Source organism: Canis lupus, chromosome 37 (assembly GCF_003254725.2).
Source record: "Canis lupus dingo isolate Sandy chromosome 37, ASM325472v2, whole genome shotgun sequence".
Classification (NCBI taxonomy): domain Eukaryota; kingdom Metazoa; phylum Chordata; class Mammalia; order Carnivora; family Canidae; genus Canis; species Canis lupus.
In genome coordinates this window covers 25,198,993-25,222,160 of record NC_064279.1, presented here as the reverse complement: position 1 = coordinate 25,222,160, position 23,168 = coordinate 25,198,993, and the positions used below count along the sequence as shown (strand labels likewise).

The 23,168-nt window shown below is 54.9% G+C and overlaps 1 protein-coding gene across 3 annotated transcripts; it reads right to left on the bottom strand.

Moving 5' to 3' along the window:
* Window positions 1-475: 475 nt before the first annotated feature.
* Window positions 476-22,019, bottom strand: RUFY4 (RUN and FYVE domain containing 4). Of its 3 annotated transcripts, none has more exons than XM_049106594.1 (14): window positions 21,645-22,019; window positions 21,223-21,368; window positions 20,223-20,371; window positions 19,986-20,092; window positions 18,614-18,739; window positions 18,224-18,330; window positions 17,733-17,876; window positions 17,227-17,293; window positions 16,560-16,700; window positions 15,532-16,149; window positions 14,831-14,937; window positions 7,305-7,451; window positions 2,216-2,326; window positions 476-1,718 (listed from the first exon to the last, which is right to left on the bottom strand). In XM_049106594.1, exons 3-14 carry the CDS (start codon window positions 20,260-20,262, stop codon window positions 1,616-1,618), a joined length of 1,818 nt encoding a protein of 605 aa, XP_048962551.1. In that variant the 5' UTR covers window positions 20,263-20,371; window positions 21,223-21,368; window positions 21,645-22,019; the 3' UTR covers window positions 476-1,615. The 3 variants fall into 3 exon arrangements, with proteins under 3 accessions (XP_048962551.1, XP_048962552.1, XP_025297693.1); XM_049106595.1 differs by having other exon boundaries at window positions 21,223-21,344; XM_025441908.3 differs by lacking the exon at window positions 21,223-21,368.
* Between the last annotated feature and the right edge of the window lie 1,149 nt (window positions 22,020-23,168).

Sequence of the window (23,168 nt, the reverse complement as noted above, 5' to 3'; positions counted from 1 at the left end):
AGCTCAGATAGGGCAGCTAATCCCCTTGATATAGAGTGGGGCCCACGCTTCTTTGGAAACAGTATTCTCAGAAGCACCACAGTTGGCTGACCGGTAAATAAATTTACGTAAGACTTCTCAGGCAGTCAGGGGATATGCTCTCGTCCCAGGGAGCTACATGAGTCCTCACCAACTGTCTATTAAAATGTAGCTGAGTGAGCACTGCATGGAGGAGAGTCACCTAGTCTCAGCCCTTCCCTCCAGACACTCACAGCTCGGAAACCACTGAGTCACCAGAGCTGTTGGAAGGAAAGGAGAGAGGCCCAAGCCCCATGTCTGTCTGGTCCACCTCTTCTGTCCACCAAACCAGATGCCCCGGGGAGCGGCGGGGACTCCCACACACTGCTGGTGTGTGTGTGTGTTGAGGTTGGGGTGCGGGGACAATGCACAACTTGTCTGGGAAACAACTCAGCAGTTTCTTTCTTTTTTTTTTTTTTTAATTTATTTATGATAGTCACAGAGAGAGAGAGAGAGAGAGGCAGAGGGAGAAGCAGGCTCCATGCACCGGGAGCCCGATGTGGGATTCGATTCCAGGTCTCCAGGATCGCACCCTGGGCCAAAGGCAGGCGCTAAACCGCTGCGCCACCCAGGGATCCCAACTCAGCAGTTTCTTAAAAGCTAAACATACATGTATCGGAGGACCTGGGCATTTCATTCCTAGGTATCTACCCAAGAGAAAGAAAAGCAAATGTCTATACAAAGATTTGTACACCGATGCCGATGATCATAGGAAACATATTTGTAACAGCCTCAAATTGGAAACGGTCCAAATGTCTGGCAATGGGTGAAGGTGTGAACAAAATTGTGGTCTCTCCCTGCAGCGGGGTACTATTTAGCAGTAAATGGGGACCTCTGAGACGTGCACCCACCTGGAGGAATCGCAGAATACGTACGCTGAGTGAAAGGAGGCAGGCAGTACAGAGTGCATACTGCAGGGCTCTGTTTTCATAAAATTCTGGAAAACTGGTGTCTAGTGGTAGGAAGCAGAATTGTGGTTGCCTAGGGATGGCGAGGGAGAGGGAGCGATTACAAAGGGCATGAAGACATTTTGGGAATGATGGGTGCATTCTTTATTGCGAATACGGTGATGGCTTTGTGGGTGATACCAAGGTCAAAACCCATCATACTGTACAATTTATACGAAACGTGTTACAGGTCAACAGCACCTCGGGAGAGCTATTGAAAATGAAACACAACGAAAGCAGACTTTCAAAACAGACTCCAGACGGGGTGGTCAGGAGTGTGGGGAATGAGGGGCTGGGGGAGAGATGGGGTGGGGGTGCGGAGAGATGTCGGGGCCCCTGGGTCTTCTTGGCCAAGGATGTCCTGAGCCTGGAGGGACTTCAGGGAGGACGGTGCCTGGCGCTCTTGCTCAGGAAGAAGCCGGACAGCTGTGAGCTTCCTCAAGTGGCCCAGCTCAGGGGTGGCGGGTGCAGGCCTCCGACCTGCCTCCGCCTCCTGCCTACCAGCCGGCATCCATCCTTCCGCACTTGAGCACTGGCTGCCTCAGATCACCAGCCCAGAGGAGGGGAGGGAGCTCCTGGGTGCGGTGGGCGGCCAGTCCTGGGTGTTGCCATCAGTGGGACTGAGCCTCTCCCTTCTGGGAGCAGGGGGGGCAGCGGCGCTCCCTCTTCTTGTAGTCCACAGAGCAAGCATGGCAGACCAGGCCTCCGCAGAGCCTGGGAGCAGGGCGGGGGAGCGGGAGCTCAGGGATGTGGGTGCAGGAGGGGGGCGCGGGCTTTGAGCACGGCTGTCCCTCCTGCGGCCCTGGGGCTGTCCAAGGAGGCTCCCCGTCCCCAAAGGGTGTCTTAATGGCCCATGCCCTCCAGAGCCCTTTAGATCCAAACAGGCAGGGTCTTGGGCGAGCCCCCTCCCTCCCACTGCTTGTCCTGCCCGTGCTCCCAGAGGGGGGTGACTCCCAGAGGGGGGTGAGGGGAGCAGCGTCCTCTGCACAGGACGTCTCTTCCCAGAGGCCTGTTAATCGGTCTCTTCTGGGGAGGGATGGACGCACAATCCCATCCTCTGAGCCCTTTCCACTGCTCTGGTTCAGGTCGATGCTAAGTGTTGTGTAAGGTGAGTGGCCAGCTTTCTATGGCTTTCCCAAACCCCAGTTCCCGTATCCCTCCCTTCCCGAAGGGGGCAGAGCAAGGACTCTGTGTCCCCCCCCACCCATTACCTGCACGGGTACCGCCGAGACAGCCGGCCAAACACCCTGCTGCAGGCCGCACAGCACCCTGGGGCCATGGAAGAGAGACGCTGCACCTCCTGCCACAGGTCATCCTTCTCTCTGATGGGCCCGTGGAGGTGGGGAGATCCAGATGGGGAGAAAGAAGAGATGAGATGGAGTCACACAGACCCCCCCCCCCCACACACACACACAGCAGCGCGGAAAGACAGAGGCATAGAAAATGAGAGGGAGACAGAGAGAAAGGAAGCCAGGGAGTCAGAGAAGAGATGGAGAGAGGTAGATGGCGAGGTAAATGGAGAGAGAGAGAGAGAGAACAAGACGCAGAGACAGGGACACAGACAGAGAGGGAGAGACAAATAGATGGAGAGACAGAGAAAGGAGAGACAGAAATGAAGAGATCATGAGAGAGACATTGAGAGAGACATACACACAAGAGATGGGGAGTCTGTGGTCTTTGGGAAGATGGACAGTGACACCTGGGTCCCCCTTGCCCAACGTGGCCTATAGATCCCACCTCCTCCTAGGGCTGCTCCCTGATTGTGGACGCCCCCAGAAGTTTCCTATAATGCCCGCAGGTTTTATTTGGCACTTGATGCAAACCCCCTTCTAGTTATGATCTGCTCCTGCAAAACTGTCCTCACTGCTTTTATTTATTTTTATTTTTTAAAGGGGGCATCTGGGTGGATCAGTTGGTTAAGCGTCCGACTCCTGATTTTGGCTCAGGTCATGATCTCAGGGTGGTGAGATTAAGTCCCATGTCAGACTCTTCACTGGGAGTTGGGCCTGCTTAAGATTCTCTCTCTCTCCTTCTCCCCTCCACCCCCTCTCCATCTCTAAAAAAAAAAAAAAAGGATGTTTAGGAATGTGGATTGAAATGTTAAAATGTTTTTGTTTTAAATCTAGGACGGTTGGGTGGCTCTGTTGGTTAATCATCAGTCTCTTGATTTTGGCTCAGGTCATGATCTCAGGGTTGTGAGATCGAGCCCCTCCTCCGGCTCCAAGCTGGGCATGGAGCCTGCCTAAGACCCTCTCTCTCTCCCTCTGAGCCTCCCCCTCTGTCTCCCTCTCTAAAAAAATTTTTTTAAGCAAAATGATACATACACATGCATTAGAAATCCAAAAGCACAGAAGAACTTAGACCAAAGGGAAATAGACACCCTCCCCACACCTTCCAATGTCGGTGGCAAACCACTTCTTACACTTTTAGCTTTTTCTCCTTGATATTACTCCCACACTTAAATGACATACTCATATCCTCTCTTCCTGACATATCAAGAAGGAGCGTCTTCTACAGAGCTCCTTACCTTGATGTCAGGGGAGTTCGCTTTATTTCGTACCATCCCCACTAGCTCCACCTCCTTCCTCCCCAGGCAGTTAGATCCCTGTTTTTGGTTTCTCTATTACTACAGCAGCTTTACGGAACACACTCACACATTTATCCCTCACTCATCCTATGAAGCACAGATAGCATCCTGGTTGCCATTCTGTGATACGACCGTGGTGCCGCCAGCCTCCGTTGGTCTTCAGCTGGCCTCCTTCGCCCACCTCCTGCTTGTCACCCAGTCCCACAACGTCCAATATGGTAGCCACTAGCCACGTGTGGCTACTTAAACTTGTATTTAATTCAACTAAAATTCACTAAGATTAGGGATCCCTGGGTGGCGCAGCGGTTTAGTGCCTGCCTTTGGCCCAGGGCGTGATCCTGGAGACCTGGGATCGAGTCCCATGTCGGGCTCCCGGTGTATGGAGCCTGCATCTCCCTCTGCCTGTGTCTCTGCCTCTCTCTCTCTCTCTCTGTGTGACTATCATAAATAAATAAAAAAATTAAAAAAAATTCACTAAGATTAGAATGTTAGTTCCTCAGTCACACCAGACGCATCAGAAGTGCTCAGTCACTAGGTGTGACTGGTAGCCACCATATCGGATAGGGCAAAGTTCTAGAACATCTCCATCTTCACAGAAAGTTCTCTTGGATTCTATTCTATACTTAATATTGTTTAGATGATGACCTTCACGTTTGTTCTATAATTGCAATTGTTTTCTGTGTTTTGTTTTTAGGTTGATTCTAACATTTAAAAAAATCAATTAATAGTATTTGCATTATCAGACAATATTAAGCATATTGCTTCGGGGAGAGTTCAGATGGGTTTTAAACATGCCCTTTCTTGGAAATTTCCTATTTTTCCAGGACTTTCCAGTTGCCTTTCTTTGCTCTTTGAGTGACTTGCCTTACGCATCACCTAATTATTCCCTCTCCCTAACAAATTCTTCATCATATCAGGTGTTCTATTGATTCTCTTTCTCCCCAGAGACCTTCCTCCTGGGTCCTCAATACTTCTGCAACAGCCTGGACTCTCTGGGCTTGCTGTCCACTTGTCATCTCGGGAATTCCCTTTGCTTCTGCCCTGGGTTACTGTGACTGCTTCCTGAATTCCACGTCTTCTCTTTTCTTGGCTTACTTCCTTGTTTTTCGGAAGCACATCCTTAATTAACTTCCCAAGAAAGGCTGTGTGGGAGTGGGAGTTGGTTTTTCTGTGACCTGTCTTTCTGAAAAATGTTTTTTCCTGAATCACCTTCCCTACTTGCTTCATAATGTGGCTGGACCTAGAATTCTAGGCCAAAATTTGTCCTTCCTCAGAACTTGAAAGTATGACACCACTGATTCTTTTTCCTTTTTTTTTTTTTTTTTTTTAAGCAGACTTCACACCCAGCGTGGACCCCCAGGTGGGGCTTGAACTCATGACCCTGAGATCAAGACCTGAGCCAAGACAAAGAGTTGGATGCTTAACTGACTGAGCTATGCAGGCGCCCCAGCACCGTTGATTCTTGACATGCTTTTCCATGTCTTATTTCTTTCATAAGTGACATGTTTGAATATATTGCCCTCATCTTTGTTCTACAGAGATTTCACAATGGTGTGTATCTGTGGGCTTTTCCCTTCCTTTCACTTGTGTTGGTCACTCAGTGACATCTTTACATCTAAAGACCTATGACCATCAGAGTTGAGAAAGTCTCTCATCATTTTATCTGACAATCTCCTCCATCTTATTCTCTCCTTTGGAATTGTCAGTTGGAGAAGATAGTGAAACTCCTGGAGTGATTCTTTATGTTTGCAATTGTTTCTCTCGTGCATTCCATCTTGTCATGCCTTTTACTCTGTGTCCTGAGAGACTGCCTCCTCTTCCTTTTCCAGTCCTTATGAATTAAAAAATTTTTTTGAGAGATATTTTTAATTTCCAAGAACATTTCTCATCTTTTGCTGGTCGCTTTGCACAGCGTCTTGTTTCATGGGAGATGTTGTCTTTTTGTTTATCTTTGTCTCTTCCTTTTATGTACTAGATTCTTCTCAAACATCTGGGGATCTCTGGTTACCATTTCATGTTTAAGTTGCTCAAGCTTCAAGTAGTGGACAGGGGCGGTTGGCTTGTGGCATCCCTTGAGGAAGGACTGGGCAGGGAGATAGCTGCTATGCAGACAAATGCCAGAACACATTGTTCTTTGGGGCATCTAACTTTTTTAGAGAAGGATGCTTTAATGATTTGCCTCAGAAATAGACCCCTTGGTGTTAATATTCTGCAGTCAAGGAGGCAGGGGGGTGTACACTGCTCTTTCTAATGACTTTATCAGTTAATTTTCCCGATTTCTGTCTCTCATTTCATTTCTGCCATTTGAGATGTTCCTGGTGACCCTGGTGTCTCTGGCCCTGAGTTTTAACTTGGGCTAACTCCAGTGTCTACTTTTTTCATCCATTTTCTGGTTTCTGGAAATTAGCAGAAATCTCTTTTTTTCTGGTTGGCTCCTCCACCTTTCTCTCTATTACAAGTTTTATTTAATAATTTTTTTTATAATCATTCTAGTGAGATTTCTGGATGGAAAATAGGTGATGTGCTATCAGTCTACCATCCTGATGCAGAAGTCAGTCTCTGTGGCTTTCCTCCCCTATTTTTGCTTAGGGCCAGATTTTCCATGATGCGTCTGCAAGGGACATTAGGTTACGCAGTTTGGAATCTTGTGATGAGTTTCTTTAACACAAGGAAAAACATTTTTCTTTCCTGATGCACTGCTGTATTTTTCCTTGGAACACCTGATGACATTTAGGCAACTGTTTCCAGTTTTGATTGTCCCGCCAAAATGCTCAGAGTTAAGTTTTAACCCTAACCCTAATCCTAATACCTCGGGAGTATATATTTTTCCTCTTCCATTTCATCTGTTTTTCTTTAACAATCATATGTGTGGACACTTGTGTCTTTTATTGTTGGCTACCTTAAATTCTTTTGTGAGATATACAGCTAATTTTTTATATCCCCCTTTTTCCCAGTTGACGGCTACTTGGAGGAGATCATTCCTTAAATTGTTCTTTCCAGATTGACCTCTCCCTTCTCTCATCTTTAATATCACTTGGATTTTGTGCAAGAAGATTTAGTCCTAGATGATTCCTCAATGACCTTCCAATTCTAATGGAACCTGAGTCCAATGGTATCCTGCTTCCTGAACTGGGTCAAAGTATAACACTAGCTCCCTACTAGCCAGAAGAGCAGAAACCAGACTTTACAAAGCTCCTCCATCCCTCTGTGGCTTAGTGGTTTGGAATCAATCCTGGTGCGCTCAGCCTCTGAATCCAGGACAGCTGACCCAGGACGGCCCATAGACCCACCCAGAGGCCGAGGAAGCCCAGCAGGCAGTCAGGTACAGGACATTAGCTCCTGCCTCACCTCCCCTTTCTTTCAATCCTTTCTCCATCCATAGGCTCCTTTCCTTTCCCCTAACCTTAGTAGGTGTGTGTGTATGTGTGTGTGTGGGGGGGTGTTTGCAGTGGTGGCGTGCCTTACAGCCAGTGGACTCCATGCAATTCATTTGCTGTGTGTCCCTGGTGGCCTAGTCAGCCTCTCTGAGCCTTAGTTTCTTCATCTATAGAATGAGGAGAACAGCTGGGATGACTAAAGGAAGGAGAAGAGGCAGGGTACATAAAGGATTCAGAACCCTGCTTGATAGTTTTTAGTGGAGTGGAATCTTCATTCCCGTCTCTGCATCCCACGCCACCCCAACCCACACTCCTGCCCCCCGTGGCCGCCCTTACCGAACCAGCTCCAGCACCCTCATCTTCATGGCACGGACCAGGTCCCGCTGCCCTCCAAGCTCCTTCTCGTACTTGGCGTCCCTCTTCTCAGCCTCCTGCTGCTTCTGCTCCAGCTCTGTCTGCAGCCGGGCCCTGTCTTCCTGACACCTGGGCAGGGGAGGAGGGCTCAGCTCTCAGCATGGCTGCTCGAGCCAGGCCTCTACCTGACAGGGAGCCCCCCGGGGAAGCTGGTGGGGCCTCCTACAGCTGGTGTGTGCACACACACCGTACACACCACACACACACACCAGCAACACACATGCTCGCATACACACACGTACTACACATGTACTTCACGCCCTCACGGCCCCCCATGTCACACACGCCACATATACACACACACAACACAGAACACCAACACCGTTCCACATAAGTCACAACACACCACACACACCACACACACCATATAACACACATAACCACACACTACATACTGATATCACACTGCGTATACTTGCAACACACCATATCTACACACAATACACAACACATATACCACATACCATACACACACATCACACACACACAACACACACACCATATGCCACACACACTGTACACACTACACATATACACACCACACACAACACACACACACACAGTCACATATACACACATACGCCACACATTCTCCTCACCTCCCCACACCCTCCTATGCCACACATACTCACACACACATAACACACAGCACCATACACCACGAGCTGAGTGCTGTAGAGTATGACATCTATAGGCTGACTCCTTACCAACTGTTCAGAGGAATGAAAACAGGGTGTATGTAGCCTCATGTGTTCCCTTAGAGAGGATGAGCCAACATTTCCATTTGCATTTCATTTCTTTTCTTTTTTAACATTTCCATTTTAAAATGTAATTTTTCTTGAAGGGCATGCTCACAATTGTGGCAGCTCTCTGGAGGGAAGGGGGGTGACCCAGGCTGGATGGGCTGTGCCCAGCTGAGAACAATTATTGGTTTGGGAGGGAGGTAAGTGGTGTAGGGCTTGGGGTAATTTTTAGGTTCTAAAATATTCTGAAACATTATAATACATTGTATTTTCAGTTAAAAAAGCAATATTAAACATATGGCTTTCTTGGATTTTTGTTTCAATTTGGGCTTGGCATCTCCTCAGCTCTATTCTTGCCTCTTCTGTCTTTGATGGCTTCCTAGAAAGTTCCAAGAAATCTACTGGACTGGAAATAAGAAGGTCCCCGCCCTGGGTTCTAGTCGCTCCCTCCATCACTCAGATAGGAGGGTGTTGCAAAGGCGGGTACACATCCTGTGACCTCAGATGTGTGTGTGTGTGGCCACATCCCTGGGCTTCTGTGTGTTTGAGACTTGCAAGAGGCTTGACAATGAACTAAGTTATGAGTTTTTCCAGCGCCGCTGTGTAGCACGCCTCAGAGAAGAAAGCTGGGTGGGGTGGAGGAGCTTAAAATCAAACCAGCCACAGATCCCCTCGGAAATTCTGAAAGACCAGTCAGTCCCTGCAGCCTTAAGGAAGGGTGTCCCTGTGCTCAGGGCCGTGGTCTGACTTTTAATGAACATTCTGGTCTTCAGTCTCCTTACATCTTAGTACCGATGTTTCATTTTCCTGAGGTAGTTTAATTGTGCTCTGATTCCAGGGCCTTTGGCGTGGCTGGTGCTGGCCCTGATGTGAGTGAGCATTGTGCTTATGGGGTGTCTTTGAGTGGGAGGGAACATTTATTAAACACCTATGGGGTGCCAATGGCTGTTTGAGGTGGCGGGAATAGAGAAGTGCATATGCAGAGGAAGACACAGACATGGCCAACAAGCACATGAGAAAATGCTCCGCATCACTTGCCATCAGGGAAATACAAATCAAAACCACAATGAGATTCCACCTCACACCAGTGAGAATGGGGAAAATTAACAAGGCAGGAAACAACAAATGCTGGAGAGGATGTGGAGAAAGGGGAACCCTCTTGCACTGTTGGTGGGAATGTGAACTGGTGCAGCCACTCTGGAAAACTGTGTGGAGGTTCCTCAAAGAGTTAAAAATAGACCTTCCTACGACCCAGCAATTGCACTGTTGGGGATTTACCCTAAAGATACAGATGCAGTGAAACGCCGGGACACCTGCACCCCGATGTTTATACAGCAATGTCCACAGTAGCCACACTGTGGAAGGAGCCTCGGTGTCCATCAAAAGATGATGGATAAAGAAGCTGTGGTCTATGTATACAATGGAATATTCCTCAGCCATTAGAAATGACAAATACCCACCATTTGCTTCGATGTGGATGGACCTGAAGGGTATTATGCTGAGTGAAGTAAGTCAATCAGAGAAGGACAAACATGGTCTCATTCATTCGGGGAATATAAAAAATAGTGAAAGGGATCATAGGGGAAAGGAGAGAAAATGAGTGGGAAATATCAGAGAGGGAGACAGAACATGAAAGACTCCTAACTCTGGGAAATGAACTAGGGGTGGTGGAAAGGGAAGTGGGTGGGGAGATGGGGTGACTGGGTGACGGGCACTGAGGGGGGCACTTGACGGGATGAACACTGGGTGTTATGCTATATGTTGGCAAATCGAACTCCAATAAAAAAATATACAAAGAGAGAGAGAGAGAGAGAGAGAGAGAGAGAAAGTGCATATGGCTCCTGATAGAGCTTAGAGTGTTTGGGGCAGGGGTCAAAGCAGGTGATAGGCTAGTAAGATAGTGAAGTGAAGCTTATGACCAAGATACAGGAGAGGGGGTCAGACTTGAGAGGGTCCTCGGGAGAGGCTCCTGAGACAAGGTGACTTTTCAGCAGATCTAGGGGGTGAAAAGTCAGCCATGTAGAGTCAGTGAAGGACACATGCAAAGGTCTGCAAGTTGGCATGAACGTGGTTTGTTTGAGGAACTGAAAGAAGGCAAGGGAAGGTGAAATATCAGGAAGGGCAGGAGGTAGGGGCAGGCAAGAGATGAGGTGGGAAGGATACAGGGCCTGATCTCTCCCTCCCTGGCCCCAGGAGTAGTGGACTTTAATCTCAATGCAATTGAAAGCCATTGAAGTGGGGCGTCTGAGTGGCTTAGTCGGGTAAGCTTCTGCCTTTGACTAAGGTCATGATCCTCGGGTCCTGGGATTGAGCCCCGTGTCAGCTCCCTGCTCAGTGGGGAATCTGCTTCTCCCTCTTCCTCTGTCCGCCCCCTCCCCCCCAGCTTGTGCTAACTCTCTCTCAAGTAAATAAATAAAAATCTTTTTAAAAAATATTTTTATTTATTTACTCATAAGAGACACAGAGAGAGGCAGAGACATAGGCAGAGGGAGAAGCAGGCTCCCTGCAGGGAACTCGACAGGGGATTCGATCCCAGGATCCTGGGGTCATGACCTTAGTCAAAGGCAGATGCTCAACCACTGAGCCACCCAGGTGTCCCTAAATAAAACCTTTAAAAAAAAGAAAAAAGAAAAAAGAAAATCACCAGCATATTTCAAGCAGGGGCTGATAGACACTGCTGGTGTGGGGGCACTGAGGGGGGCATGGAAGGAATTTGAGTGTATTGAACACCTACTATATGCCAGCCCCTGAGCCCAGTGCTTTATAGCCCAGTTTCATTTAATTTTCACAAATTTATGGGCAGCTAGTATGATCACCATTTTACAGGAAAGAAAATAGAGCTTCAGGGAGGAGATCACACTTTGCCTACAGTCACACAGCTTGGTAAGTGGAGGGAGCAGAGATCTGGATGCAGGCCCGTCAAGCCATACTTTTCTGCCTCTGCATTTTCGTCCATGCAGGGCCCTGGTCACCAGTGGTTTATGGCACCACTGCTGAGTGGGCAGCAGGTGGGAGCAGGGACCAATCCTTAGGAGCCCCTGGTCTGCCTCAAAGGAGTTCAGTGGGGGGTGGGGGTGGGGGAGAAGTGTGATGTTTGCCTATCTCCCCATCTGAGGACCTCTTCCAGTCATACGTGACTTAGTCACGTTAGTCCCTCCAGGGGCAGAGGAAACCTACCTGCTTGGAAAGATGGTCTCACAGAGCACCTGGGCTGGAAGGAGGAACTTTAGAGATCCAACCATCTCCTTTTCAAATCAGGGACCAGAGGCCAGAGAGGGAAGGCCAGTTTCCCAAGGTGCCAAGGCTCAAAAGCTGGGGAGTGGGTATTGGATGCCCCGTAGCCCAGTTCCAAGTGTATTTTCTTAGCCCCCCGTTGGTCTGCTGGGGCCTGATGCTTGGCTGGTCTTGCTAGGTCTCCCGTATGCGTCCAGCCTGGGGCTCTGCACCCGTGGGCTGCTCCCCTGCCCACCTTCACTCTATCCTCTACGCCACAGACAGAGCAATCCTGAAGCCCATGGGAACCCCCACCTCCTGCTCAAGACTCTGCTCTAGCCTTCCATAGCACACGGGGGTCTCCCTCTGCTCCAGCCACACGGGCCCGCGTGTCCCCAAGTGCACTTGCTGGGCCCCCTGCCTGGAGCACTCCTCCTACGATATTTGCATGGTCCAGTTTTCCCAGTGATTGGGGCTTCTGCTCAAGTGTCACCTCCTCAGAGAGGAAGCCTGCGGCTCTAAGTCTAGGTGACTCTTCTGTCTCTGTCCCCTTTCCCAGACTGATGTTTTTCCATAGCACCCATGACTAGCTGACAGCCTATTTCTATCTGTTGATCTACTGCCTGTCTCCTCAGGTCCCCACTCATGGCCTCAGTAGAAGCACAACAGTGTTGCTGGCTGACTCAGTGGGCCCCGTGGCACTTTGGTCTGGCGGTGGTGACGCAGCCAATCCCAGCTGGATGCCGGGGACCCCTGAAGTGACACGCTCCTCCTGAGTTCCCTGGATCCCAAGAGGCAGGGGAGCGCATCCTCCTCCCAGCCACAGGAACACAAGTTCCCGCTCTCTGCATTCTGACTCTGCAGCAGGTCCCCGGCCTGTGTGTCTCCTCCGAGCTCCACACCCTGCCGCCTGCCCAACGGCTCCACTTGCACGTCCAACGGGCTCCTCAAACTTAATATGTTCTCACCTCAACTCCTGCAACTCCCCCACAAGCCTGCCCCACCACGGCAGACCGTCAGCTGGGACTGTAGCCTTCCAGCTGGTCAGGCTGGAAAATGAGTCATTCTTGACTTCCGTCTTTCTCTCCCCCACCAGGAAGCCCGGCCTCACAGCTAATCCAGAATCCCGCAGCCTCTCTGCCAGAGAGCATCTGGGGGCTCCCTTGCCTTCCCCTTCCTCATCAGCATCCCTGCTTCCTTACACACTAGCTCCACGGAGCAGGAGCCGCGAGCCCTTGAGAGCACAGATCAGTCCAGAATAGGCACGGCTATGGGGATGGATTAGGGCCTGCACAGGGCTGGGAGGATGGGAGAAAACGGGCAGTGGCTAATGGTACAGGGCTTCTCTTTGGGGTGGTGACCGAGGCACAATTTTATGAATACACTCAAAGCCATCGAATTGTTGAAAAAAAAAAAAAAAAGCAAACGTACTTAACACTAAAGCAAACAGCTCGTCTTGTCCCTCCTCTGCTCAGAACTCGGGATGCTTCCTATCTCACTGAGTCAAAGCCAAGGTCCTTCTGGCGACCTGCGAGGGTCTCCTGTTAGCGCGTGGCCTGCCCCTACCTCTCTCCCTCCCTTACTGCACCGAGCCTCAGTGACGGCCCTCGGACCTGCCAGGCCTGTTCCCACCTCGGGCCCTTACTCTTGCGGCTCCTCTGTCTAGAACTTTCTTCCACCACATACCCAAATGGCTTATCCCTCGCTTCCTTCAGGTGTTTCTCACACATGCTTTCTCAGGGAGGTCCCGGGCCAAGCCGCCGTGTTTAACATCACCCCTTGAGACATCCATTCCCTTTCCCTGCTCCATTTTTTTCTTCTTAGAGCTTGTCACATGGGACACTGCGTGATTATCGCGTTCATCGATTGCCTCCCCCACTAGAAGGTAGGCTCCACGCGGCCAGGGATCGGTCTGTGTGGCCCACAGGAGGATTTCCAGCACACAGCACAGGGCTGGCACAGAGTAGGCCGACAGAGGGTCTGTGGGAGGATGGGTGGCAGGACAGCGGTCTGTGAGACACAGTCTCCCTGCCAAGGGAGCAGCCTGGGTCCGGTGGTCTCCTCGGAGCCTCCCAGCTGCTCCCTCCAGCCCGTCTGGATTTCCAGAGAAGGTCCCTGGGTGGGCAAGGCCCCTGCCTTCACTTGGGGCCCGGATCATGGGACTCTTCCCTGACCAAACTGCCAGGCTCAGCTGAGCGTCTGGAGGGAGGAGCCCTGGGGGCCTTTTATGGGGTTGGTTTCTGGGCCCACAGCCTCTCTCAGCCTTTTGAGCAGATACAGTGAACTGGCCGGTGATTCAGTCTGAGGCACAGCTCCTCGGGCTCCCATGGGGTTCGGGCTGGTGCCTCCCGGGCCCTGGGGGCGAAGGTCAGCGTGTGCGAGAGACAGAGCCAGGTGAGCACACTAGGCACACAGGGGCCAAGGGAGCGAGACCCAGAGAGGCGGAGTCAGGCCAAGGAAGACCTTTGCAGGGCGGAGATAGTTGAAAAAATTATGAAGGAGAAACTCAGCCGCTGAGAGAGTGTGTTCCAGGCTCTTGAGTTAACGTGATGACGGGAAGGCAAAGACGCTGGGTGGTGAGAGGTGCTGAGTAGGAGAGACAGAGGCCAGGTACTGGCTGAGCGCCTGTGTGTAAGCCCACTGATTGTGCAGCCAGCTGCCGGGGTGCAGACCTCAGCTCCTCCACTGACCGGAGACGTTGGGGGAATTGTGTGGGGCCTTTGAGACTCAGTTTCCTTATCTAGAAGATGGAGATCCTTAGAGAACCTACCTCACAAGTTTGTTAAAAGGAAATGCCTAGGGGCAGCCCCGGTGGTGCAGCGGTTTGGTGCTGCCTGCAGCCCAGGGCGTGATCCTGGAGACCTGGATCGAGTCCCACATCGGGCTCTCTGCATGGAGCCTGCTTCTCCCTCTGCCTGTGCCTCTGACTCTCCTTCTCTCTCTGTGTCTCAATGAATAAATAAATAAAAAATCATTAAAAAAAATTAAAAAAAAAAAGGAAATGCCTAGAACAGTGCCAGGGACATAGTAAATGCCCAGTACGTGATGGTTGCGATGAGGGCTGTGACTGAAGAGGGTGAAAGAGACACTGCAACAGGGAGCAGGAAAGTGAGAGACAAACGGACAAGGGAAAGATGGAGACCAAAGGGCAGGGGTGTGGAGGGGCAGGGAGGGAGGCTGGCTTGCGGAGAGGGAGAGGGGAGCAGCAGCAGAAGGGCTGAGGTGAGTGTGGGAGGGGAGGGAGGCTGGGACAGGAGGCTCTTGGAGACACCAGAGAGGGAGGGGCTGGCAAGGGGGCGGGAATGGGAGCTCCTCGGGGAGCCCCAGGTGTGCTGCCCTGATGCCTCAGCATCCTGAGGTTGTGCCCAGCACGGGAGGCACTCAGAAGATGCCTGCTGGGGTGACCCAGGAAGGAGGAGCAGGAGCTGGGGGGGGGGCTCCACCCAGTGGCCTCCCTGCCTCCCCTGTTATGTGCTCTGTTGCCAAGGTTACCTGCTGAGCTGCTCCTGCAGTGTCTTCAATTCCCCTTCCCGCTCCTTCAGCAGCTGCTCCAGATGCTGGGCCTGCTCCTTGGTCTTCTGGAGCCCATGTCTCAGGCTCTTGAGGGTGGGAGGTAAAGGGAGGGAGAGGGAAGCTGATGGAGAAAGGCAGAGATCCCAGCCCCCGGGTCTGACTGGACAAACATCCCTGTGAGACCCCAGGCCAGGTGAGACAGCACTGGGGTGGAGGGCAGGGCTGGGGGACAGCGTTGGGAGCAGATGCCCGGCTCTACTGCTGGGTGAGCCTGGAGCCACTACTCTGTCCTTTGCTGAGGGATGAAAGTTTAGAGCTCAGGGGGTTGGGTGGGCTGGGCATGAAGGCTCTGGCCAGAGGAGGCTGAAGGAAGGCCCGAAATCGATGTTGGTGATCTCCAGGAGAAGCAGCTACAAGAGCAGTGAGGTGGCTGCCCCAAGACCTGCTGGGGAGGGGTCTCAGACCCAAGTGCCCGCAGGAGCCAGGCAGGTAGGACTGATGATGAATGGAGTGGACCTGGCACAGGCTGCGGTAAGACCTCCCGGGAGAATAATCATCCTGTGCGGACCAATCAGAACTGATCTGGCGGCTGCAAGGCCCGCCCCCTACTACCACGAAGGCTCCCACCTGTGGGCCAGGTGAGAGAGGGAGACACAGGTATGGCGCTCAGCTGCTCTCACCTTGACCACATCCTGCAAGGCCATCGCTGCCTGTTTCTTCCTCCTGGTCACAGTGGTCACTCCTGTTTCCCCTTGTGGTCTCTCTGGGGCGGCGTCTTCCTCTGCTCCCAGGTCTCGTAGTAGGACCCGAGGGTCCCCCGGAAGGCTAGGCACCTCCAGCTCCTGCCGGCTCCCTGGCATCGTGTCCTCTATTGTCCCTGTGGGGCTGGAGGCCGGCAGCCTATGGACATGACCCCACTCTGCTCCCCCTTTAGGTGTCCCCTCTGCACCAGGTAGGACGCCTCTGTCCTCAGCCTCTGTCCCTATCACCTCCTTCGGAGCTCCCTCGGCCCGCTCCCCTTGTCCCTGGATGCTGGGTGTTGAGTTCTCCAGGCAGAATCCTGTTCTTGGGGCTCCCTGAAGCCCCTCCCCCTCTGGTTCCCACATGCTCTGGGGGGGCCCGAGGCTCCTGGGATCTTCTCTCTTCTTTTCCATGGAGGGACGAAGATGCCTGTGTTGCTGCGACCTGGGGGGTGCAGCTAACCAGTCTTCCCTGGGCGCATCTCGCCGACAGCCGGCGTGGCTAGTGTGCAGCTCCTCTGGCTGGACTCTTGTGGGGTCCGCATGTGCGGCTGAGATCTGCAGAGAAGCCCCCAAAACTCCCTCACAACCAATTCACCAACCAGGTGCGTAGGAGGGGCCACAGACCTTCACCAAGGAACTTGCTAACTCTCAGGGAGTTGAGTCAGGAGATCGGGGTCCAGGCCCAGGAATCGGAATGTTCCCATCGCCCCAGGCGGATCCGGCCGAGCTGTGGTCTGGTCAGGGAGCAGTGGCGTTTCTCCCTGTTCTTTCCTCTCCTCCCTCCCTCCTTCCCCTGCGCCTTCTGCATCGATCTGCCTCCCACGAAGTTCTTCCCACCGTCTGCTCTGACCCTGCCCCCTGAACTTCTCTGTGTTTCAGTTTTCTTGTCTGTAAAATGGGAATAATAGCGTCTGCCTCGTAGGGTTGTGGTGAAAGCTTAGAGACCCACAGCAGCCAAGAGTCACCTCTCTCAGGCAGCCTTCTCTGTGCTCCCATGTTCTTCTGTGCACACCCGCATCACCGCGCTGGACAGGTTGTATTGTGACGGACTCCCCCTTCTGGTCGGAGGCTGTGTCCTCATGGTTTCTGTACCTGGTGCCTGGAAGCTGATGGGGTGCAAAGCGAGACTGGGGACCGGCAAGAGCCACAAGCCACCACTTGGAGAGCATGTGGCCAGGGGCCGTGCTCTGTGCTACATGAGGTCTGTCTCAAAGCATCCTCACGACCACTTGCCAGGGGGGACAAGTACCTTGCCAGGGACCTTTGTTATTAGGGGCAGAACTGGGATTTGAACCCAGAAACCTGGCTCTTCAGTTGCTTCCTGAACTGAACTGAGATGTTTGCAAATTGTCACATGGAGGCTGTTCCCTGGTGTGCATCCTACATGCTTCTGGTTACCCTCCCCCTGCCCCCTTTCCCTGGGTTCCCTGGCTCCCGTGTAGGGTGCCAATGGTCCCCTTCTCTCCCCAATACCCTCACCACCTCGGGAATATGAGCCCTTCCTTCTCCTGTGGCTTCCCAGTCCTCAGGTCTACACGCTGGCGTCTGTCTGTCTGCTTGTGACTGCTCATCCTTGGGGGGCCCAACAGAGATGGAGAGGAGGCAACTCAGAGTGAAGTTGGGCAGAGGTACCTGCTTCGGGGCATCTTTGGTCTTTCTGGGTCTTCTTCCCTGGGTCCTGGCGCTGGAGCCACAGGACCTGCAGTGAAAAGGGGGGCCGGGGGGGCTCTCTCCGGCAGTGGCCTTGGTGCTCAGCTGCAGGACATCCCATCTTTCCAACCCCCCATTCACGGTGCTACCCCTCCCACCTTCCGCCCTCATCCTCGTGGATGCATGCCCCTCTCCATCCACGCACGCACCCCGCCAGCCACTCATGCTGACACCCGCCATGGGTTCATCTTTCTGACCCTCCAACAACTCCTTAGGAGTGTGTCCTGTATGCAGCACCACGCAACTTGGCGGGATTACACTGGGCAAACAGATGCCTGGGGAGGTGGGGAACCGGGGCCTCGGACCGCAAGAAGGGGAGGTGAACTGATGGGACCAGAGGCCGAATTTGGAGCTCACTGGTGGGTGGGTGGTGGTCAACGGCAGTGAGGCACTGGAGACAGGCTTCCCTCCACGCTGGACCCACTCACTCTGAGAACATGGGCCAGGCTTCGTCTAGGTTTGGCCACTGCAGGTCCAAGTCAAAGGCCACCGCATTGAGAGTGTAGAGAGCGTCCAGGAGGTCTTCCCGGAGTTCGGGGCACACCAGAGGGCTCCGGGGGCCATACCATTCCCTGTGTTAATAGTGAGCAGCAGCCTTGGCCTTTGGCCTTGGTGCTATTGCTCCCCCCACCACCCCGAGAATCTGCCTCCGCTGTGCACGACGTGGCATGGTTCCCAAGGCAAGGGTGTGGCCCTCGGGGAGCAGGAGGCTTCAGCATCATGGTGCTACGGGGACTCCTGTGTTCTGGCCGCCCCCCTTGCTCTTTCTTCCTTGATTTTTCCCTCATGGCTCTCATTTTAGTTGCTCTTGATAGTCACCCTCCATCTGGGGCAGGGGGGCGGGGAGAGAGGCATCTTGCACAAGGGAGGGACAGTGGGCTCCAAGGGTGTCAGGAGGAGCACGTCCCAACAGCCCCACCTGGTGAGCTCTGTGTTCAGGAGGCAGAGCTGCAGGGACTCGGCCAGCTGTCCCTGAGCCAAGCAGAAGCGGATGAGAGCGCGGCCTTTTGCCAGAGGAGTCTTCAGCTGCAAGGTGCACAGGGGGCGAATGGTGAGGGGCCGGGGGCTGGGGGGCACTCAGCCAGCACAGACAGACGATATGGGAACTTGTATCATCATGGGAGGAAAGGGGTGGCCGGAGGGATGCTGAGGGCAGGGCTAATGAGATGTGAGGACCAGGTGAGGGGTCTGTGGTCTGCGGGGCAGGGATGGGTGAGAAAGGGGCCCCCGGAGGCCATTCCCCACAAAGGGCCGATGACAGGACCCCCTGATGCTGAGGCCAGCCACCCTACCACCTGGCTCTGGACACCTTGTCCTGTGAGTGAACGAAGTGGACGGGCTCCGTGCCACCCCGCTGCCGCCACAGGGCGGTGCAGAGGAAGTCCCAGTAATCCTTCCGAGGCCTCAGGAAGCTCTTCTGCTCTTTCTGGTCAAACTGGGAGCGAGATGAGGGACAGGAAAGCATAGAGATGTTTCCTCCCAGAAGCGGCCTTGCCTTCCAGCACGCTGAGAGAGGAAAGGGCTACAGTAGACGGGCCTGGCTCCGCCCTGACGGGCTGTGTGACCACGAGCAAGGTGCTGGACCTCTCTGAGCCTTTGGTGTTCCATTCAATCGTTCCAATAGTACTTGTTGAGCACTTGCTTTGTGCCAGACTTTGTTCTGTGCCCTGGGAATTCAGCGATGAACAAACTGACCTCCTGGGCATGTACTTGGTAGTGGAGTTAGCGAACACACTGAGTCAGTAAAACATCTGTTATGCTAGACAGCGCTGCCTGCCAAGGAGAATAAAGCAGGGAACGAGAATAGAAAGTTCGTGGTGTGTGCACACATGTATGTATGTGGTGCGTGTGTGAAATGTGTGTGTGGTGTGTGATGTGTGTGGTGTGTATTTGTGGTGTGTAGGCCCACGTGGGTATGATTTGGGAGGTGTGTGTGTTTTAAAAATTTAGATTAGAATGGCCAGAGAGAGCCTCACCCAGGAGATACCACTCAAGTCCAGATCTGAAGCAAATGAGAAATTGTGCCATCTAGATTTCTGGGGGAAGAACAGTGCAGGCGGCAGCAATAGCAGGTGCAAAGGCCCTGAGGTAGGTGCACTCCTGGTGCGCTTTAGGGAGATCAAGGAGGCCAGTGGGACTGGAGTGCAGCACATGAGGGGTAGACTGGCAGGAGATTCACACCCTATATGCACCTGACACACCTCACGTGTGCACACAGGTACACTCACACCACGCATGTGCATAACACACAGAGAACTAGGAAGGCTACATGTGTGTATGTGGGGGTGGTAGGGTCATCAAGCATCTCAGGGGGTCCTTGAGAATTTAGTAGGATGGGGCATGAGAAGGGCTTAGCCTGGCCCATGATAGGTGCTCAACAAAAGTGCCAGCAGCAGGAAGAGCCAGGCCTAGGACACCTTGCCTCTGAAATGTGAGTCCTCAGAGCCCGGTGGCTGCCCTCCCCACCCCTGGCCCCTCCCCACCCTGCCCCAACCTGGCCCCACCTCACTTCCTAGGCTGCAGTGACAACCACCAAGAGTGAGGTCAGATGTCAGGAAGGGCTTGCGGACTCTGAGGCGGCTGAGGCTGGCGGGCAGCTCTTCCTTGGTATCTGGGGAAACCCTCATGGTTATCTGGGCCAGGAGAGAGGGGACTGGGAGGAGGGCGGTGGGGAGGGTCACCTGCAGGAGCTGCTCCAGGCAGCCACAGAGTCTGTGCAGCTCGGCACTGGCATCTGTCACCGGCTGCTGCCGGCCCCCGTAGTCCTGGAGGATGGCCGAGACCGCAGCTATCGGGGGGCAGGGTGGGGGGTGGTGGACATCAAGCCTTAGGTCATGAGGGCTCTGAGGGAGGGGCTCCCAAGGCCCCTCCCTTCTCCCCCCAATTCCATCCCAGAAAACCTCTCGGGACACACTCACCTTTCAGGTTCCTGGTGAGGATGGCCCCCTCCTCTGCCATGAGTATTCCAAAGTGATGTGATTCCTTGTGGCTCTGGAAGGTCCAGCCAGGAAGGCGCCTCTGGGTTCAGCTGCCCAGTTGTCTCCCCACACAAAGGAAGGATCAGAGCCTAGGCCGGGAATGGGATATATCTGGAGTCACACAGTGAGTTAACTGGCAGGATAAACACACCAGCTCTTCCTTGTAGGCCAGCGTGCGAAGGGGATGGTGTGGCCCTCACTAATGGGCAGTTCCTGGGTGCTAGGTGCCGTGCTCCGTGTCTGACATCCTCGTCTTAGGCCCCGTAATAATCTAGGAGGTCATTAACTCCGTTGAATACCCGGTGAGAGGGCGGCTCAGACAGACAGATGAGTCTTTTATCCGATGTCACAAAGCTCTCGGTGGAGAAGCTAGAGTTTGACCTCTGGTCCGTGTGCTCACACACAGGGCAACTGGACACAAGCGGCCCATTAGTGCTCGGGCCATGAGGGCGCTGGGCTGAGGGAAAGTCACCCCTCTGCCCCACAGGGAGCCTTGCCAGAGCAGTCATCATCCTTGAGGCACACATTCATCCTTTCCTGGCCCCCAGCTGAGCGGAAAATGTGTGTGTTTGAGGAAAGGGAGGCAGAAGTAAAATGAGGCCCTAGAGCTGGGATGGGGCCAGAATGCTGGGTGTGTGTGGGGAGCAGGGCACCTGGTTTTAATCCTAAGGTTCTTTCCTGAGGGAACTGTGGCCTGTTACCCCAGTGGGTCCTGGGGCTCAGAGAGCAGTCCTGTGGCCGCTGGGGGCCAGGGGCTTATCCTAATGTAACAGAATAAAGACCAGGCACGGGAAACCCGGGTGCTGCTGTTGCTGGAATTTCAGGGGTGGGTGGGAGTGAAGAAGCAGAGGACACAGTGGGGTGGGGGGAGGAGAGAAGGTAAAGGAGGGTGGACGGGCAGGATGGTGTTCAGGAAACACTGAGCTGGGAGTTAAGAGACCTGGGTCTCGGGACTCCTGGGGTGGCTCAGTGGTTGAGCATCGGCCTTCTGCTCAGGGCGTGATTCTGGGGTCCCAGGATCAAATTCTCCCTCTGCTTATGTCTCTGCCTCTCTCTCTGTGTCTCTCATGAATAAATAAATACAATCTTAAAAAGAGAGAGAGAGAGAGAGAGAGAGAGACCTGGGTCTTTGCCCTGGCACTGCTACTAACTCACTGCATGACCTTTTGCTTTTCTGGGCCTCAGTTTCCCCATCGGTAGACCCAGGCGCAGATGGAGGGTCTCTGCATCCCCTTCCAGTCCAGATGCTCTACAAAATCCATGACCACCTAGATGTACCTCCTCTGCTCTCCCTTTTCTGTCCAAGAACCTCTGCCCCCCCCTCCTGGCATTGCCACCCTAGATCCCTTCCCTGCTACTCACCTGGGAAGGCCTGGAGAGCGGCCACTTGCGTCCTGCACAGCCTTTCCCAGAGTGCTGCCTGGGAAGTGACTCAGGCCCAGCCCAGCACCCTGGAGGGGGAACCCCTGCTCAGAGCAGGAGGAGCACAAAACTGGGGGCGGGGGTGCAGAGGGGAGGGGGAGAAGTGGGAGGGGCAGGTCAGGGTGCCAGGGCCCAATGGGTGGGCTGGGGGTTGGTACCCCTCAGGCAGACCTGGTGGTAGATGCACTTGTTGGCCAAAAGCCAGCTCGCCCTGAGTGACAGCAGCATTTGCCCAAATGCAAGTTTCCTTCCCCAGCTTCTCATTGGAGGGGGGTGGTTGGGGGGTGCGCGTCACTTGCTCTTGTCTTTCTTCCTTGTCCCCACCAGGTGGCACAGTGAGGCTGTGACTGCGGCTCCCGGATCCTCCGCGGGTCTCCAGTCTCTCCGGGGAGCGCGGTGCAGGTGGGGAGGAGGACAGCCCCCCCCCGCCCGTGTGTCTCCCCCCTCCTCCCCACCTTAGTCCGCTGGTCACCAGGGCCATCCTGCCCGCCCCGGCTGCTCCCCCCCTAAGAGAATGCGAGAGAAGCCACGGCGAAGCCTGGGATCCGGGGCCCGGCGGCTGGGCCCTCCCACGCCGGCTGTGCTCCGCCTCCGCGAGGCTCCCCCGCGGGGCCGGCTGGGGCTCGCGGTCCGGGTCTGGGTGCGCGGGGGCGGCGAGGCGGGCGCGGGCGAGCAGAGGGGCGCGCTCCGGCTCCCAGACCTCGGCGACGTCAACAGTGGCCCACGCGGTGGCCGAGCCCGGCTCTGCCCTCGGCCGCCACTTCCTGCCCCGCTCTCCCCGCCTGGGACTCGGTCCCCCGCGGAGCCTCCGGCCCCCGTCGGTGCCCGGGTGCCCTGGTGCCCCGCGCTCTGCCGCGCTCTCTCCTTACCCGCTCCCCCCGCCGCCGTCGGTCTGCTGCTCGCCCTCCCAGACCCGCCAGGTCGCCGCCGGCGCCCCCGGGCCCCCGCAGCCTCGCCCCCGCCGGCGCCCCGGAGGCCCCCGCCCCCGCCCCCCAGCCCGGGCCGCCGGCGCCCCCCCCCCCCGGGCTCCCGCCCCCCGCCAGCCCGCGGCCCCGGGGCCCCGCTCCCCCGACCCAGCCCGCACCCCGGGCCCCCGCGCCCCCGCCCCCGCCCCCCGCCCGGGCCGCCGGCGCCCCCCCCCCCCGGGCTCCCGCCCCCCGCCAGCCCGCGGCCCCGGGGCCCCGCTCCCCCGACCCAGCCCGCACCCCGGGCCCCCGCGCCCCCGCCCCCGAGCCCCCGCAGCCCCGCCCCACCCGCGCCCCCGGGGCTCCCCCGCCCCCCAGCCCGGGCCGCCGGCGCCCTCCCCCGGGCTCCCGCCTCCGCTAGCCCGTGCCCCGGGGTCCCGCCCCCCAGCCCGTCCCCCGCCCGCGCCCCGGGGTCCCGCCCCCCAGCCCGTCCCCCGCCCGCGCCCCGGGGTCCCGCCCCCCAGCCCCGCCCCCGCCCGCGCCCCCGGGGCTCCCCCGC